The 2,972-nt window shown below is 37.0% G+C and overlaps 1 protein-coding gene across 1 annotated transcript; it reads right to left on the bottom strand.

The window, feature by feature from the left end:
• Positions 1-427: 427 nt before the first annotated feature.
• On the bottom strand, positions 428-2,584 carry LOC140819987 (myb-related protein 306-like). Its single transcript, XM_073180279.1, has 3 exons — positions 2,175-2,584; positions 1,786-1,915; positions 428-1,584 (listed from the first exon to the last, which is right to left on the bottom strand). The coding sequence occupies exons 1-3, from the start codon at positions 2,305-2,307 to the stop codon at positions 867-869; spliced, it is 981 nt and encodes a 326-aa protein (XP_073036380.1). The 5' UTR covers positions 2,308-2,584; the 3' UTR covers positions 428-866.
• Positions 2,585-2,972: the final 388 nt, after the last annotated feature.

The raw sequence follows: 2,972 nt of genomic DNA, 5'->3' as shown, positions 1-2,972 counted from the left end.
TCTTCGAGCTGTTCCTCAGGCTTAACTGAGAAAGGTTTGTAAATGGTGAGTGATATGGCCGTCACTCAGCAAGTGGGGACTATTCGAACACAACATAACAATATACATAAGTTTAGAAACACATATATACTATGTGAAAAATGTGACCCATATCACATTCATAGCATTAATTAGGCGAAACTTTCCATCGTTTTAGAGAGCTCGCTCGCCTTGCAATCTCCTCTGAATCCATAGATACTAACTCCTTGACTAAAAATCCAAGAAAAACCCTATCCCACGATAGGAGAGCTACTCACGTCGCCACCCTAAGCGAATGAGAGAGATACTGGAAATTTAAACAATATATGATGGAAAATTTTGTTCAAAAGTTAGTATGAAATCTAAATCCTAACATAATCCGAACTAAAAATTAAAGTTTCAAAATACTATTTTAATTACTTCAAATTAAAGCTGTAGAAGTCGAACCTAATTCCAGGTTTTCTCACGAACGCACACCAAATGATGCACAAGGTACATACACTTTGTTCCCAGAAGCTAAGAAAAGGGGAACTTATTCCTATCCAATACATATGATCCAACTAGACTCTTGACTGCAAGCAATTTACACTTTCCTCTGTCACACATAATGGCCTACTGATTAAAACTATGGTTTCAGTTTGTATTACAATATATATACATGAATGACATATATTTTCATCAAATTTATTCGAGTTTGCATTTAGGACATATGTCATTCATGTGTATATATATATATATATATATATATATATATATATATATATAGAATTCAAAACATGTGACAGTCCTAAAAGCCCACATAAAAAAAAACTGCTGAATTGTTCTGAAGGAACATGCAAGAATTATCTTCAGAACAAATCAGCAGCTTCCCTTAAGACAGCAATGTCCATGAAGTCCACATCCTGGCCTTGCGCAGCTGCATCATCTAGGAGCCATTTCTCCAGCAAACTAAAGGGCTCTCTGATAATCTCAGTTACAGGAGTGAAATTGGCGGTCTCGAACTTGGCTTCGTCCTCCAAGGATTGCGAAACATCGGAATTCAAGCTGATGAAAGTCCCTTCACTCGGGCTGGAACTAGATCCCATTGAGGGGTTGTTAAAGGAAGTACTCTCAGATAATGTCTTTGGTGATTCCTTCGTCCAATCTTCGAGCCAACGCGCTATGTTTTCTGTGCTTGATGCATATGTGGATGTCTGGATCGGCTGTGTATAAGTTTGTGGGGACTTTTCGAAAAGCTTCGAGCCAATTGATGCATTTGAATCCGATCTATCGATGGATAGAGGCTTAGGGAAGAGATTCAAACCAGTAGACGAATTTGTACCGGATTTATTGAGTGATAGAGCTTCACACAAGGCTTGTTTAGCCATGTGAATGTCGGTTTGAAGCCTCCTTTCCCACTGGCCTTTTGTAATTGAATGAGAACTTGATGACTTCCTATTTTTCTCATTTTCCCCATCTCCATCTTCTCCTTGAAGCTTTCCTAGTTTCTTCTTTAAGTGAGTGTTCCAGTAGTTCTTGATATCATTGTCGGTTCTGAGGGGAAGGTATGAAGCTATGGCAGCCCACCTGCAAAAAAAAATTAAGTTTTTTTATAAAAAAATATTAATTAATTATATAGGTATGTAGACATAGAAACAAAAACCCAACAATCTTCATTTTATGTAGTGGGATTTTGCTATCAGATCTAAAACCCTAAAGAAAATGTGCAGATCTTCACTGAATCTCCACCAAACTTGACTAGCATGCAGAAATTATCCATGAACTAACCGGTTTCCAAGAAGGGCTTGAAGATGAAAGATCTTCTTTTCTTCATGTTCGGTGAAGTTGCCGCGCTTGATGCCTGGCCGGAGGTAATTAGTCCACCTGAGCCTGCAACTCTTGCTGCATCTGAGCAAGCCTGAAAGAAAGAAGAAAAGAGTATTTTCAATAAAAAAAAAAATCTAAACTTAACTATTTCTAACAGACGATTCAAACTTATAAGTCTGTAAAAAAATATTCAAGAAGTAGGTGATGCGGCTGCAGAATATTTATTACACAGCTTTAAATGATTACACCGAACCCTAAAAAAGAAAATCAAAATAGCTTCAAATTTTGCTCCAAAAGATACGAATAGAAAGTGGGGAAAACGAAGAACTCTTCATAATTAATATATTTACCTGTGTTAGTGGGAACAGCTCTCCAATTTCCAGGGCCATGTTCTTGAACATATGAAACTAAAATGATGTCTTCTTCAGGAGTCCAAGGTCCTTTCTTCACACCGATTTTGTCGCAACAAGGTGGCCTCCCCATCTCAGTACTAACTCTCAATCTGTGTGATGTCTTTAATTCAACAAAGATTAAAGGATTCAGAACCAAAACAGTCTCAGATTTTTTCAAGAAAATAAAGGGTTTCTTTTTTTATGGTTCTTTCTTTCATTTCATTTTCTTGAATGGAATTATGAGATCAGAATATAGAGGAGGATTCAAGAGACATGAGTCTAACCGAAGGGGTGGGATTTGTCTGTAAGGATATATAGAGAAAAGACCAAAGGTGCGTTTAGGCTGACTTAAGAGACGAAGGGGTAAACGGGCAACCTCATCATATATGATGAAAGAGTCAAAAGCAGACAGCCAAGAGCATTTAATTCATTTTCTTGCAAAAGTCAGCAATTTCCTTACACGATTTTTTTTTTTATTACAGCGTGACATTCGATGAAATGTTTTTAATTTTTATATTTTTCCAATTTTAAGATCATAATAATTATTTTTAGTATGTACAACACTAGGGGTGAGGTCGGATGGAGGATTTTTTGCTTTTTGATTTAGATGATTTTGAACTTTTGTCTATGCACGATTGTCACCACAGAAAAGCATGGTTTCTTGAACTTAGAGTTTAGAGATACATTAATAAGAAGTGAAGTGAGTTGGGCTAACAAGACTTGAGGGGGATCCAGGCCAGAATTGCCAGGAGCTGC

This window comes from Primulina eburnea, chromosome 18 (assembly GCF_022965805.1).
Source record: "Primulina eburnea isolate SZY01 chromosome 18, ASM2296580v1, whole genome shotgun sequence".
Taxonomy (NCBI): Eukaryota; Viridiplantae; Streptophyta; class Magnoliopsida; order Lamiales; family Gesneriaceae; genus Primulina; species Primulina eburnea.
Note: the sequence above shows the minus strand (reverse complement) of the source record. Positions and strands in the feature narration are given on the sequence as shown.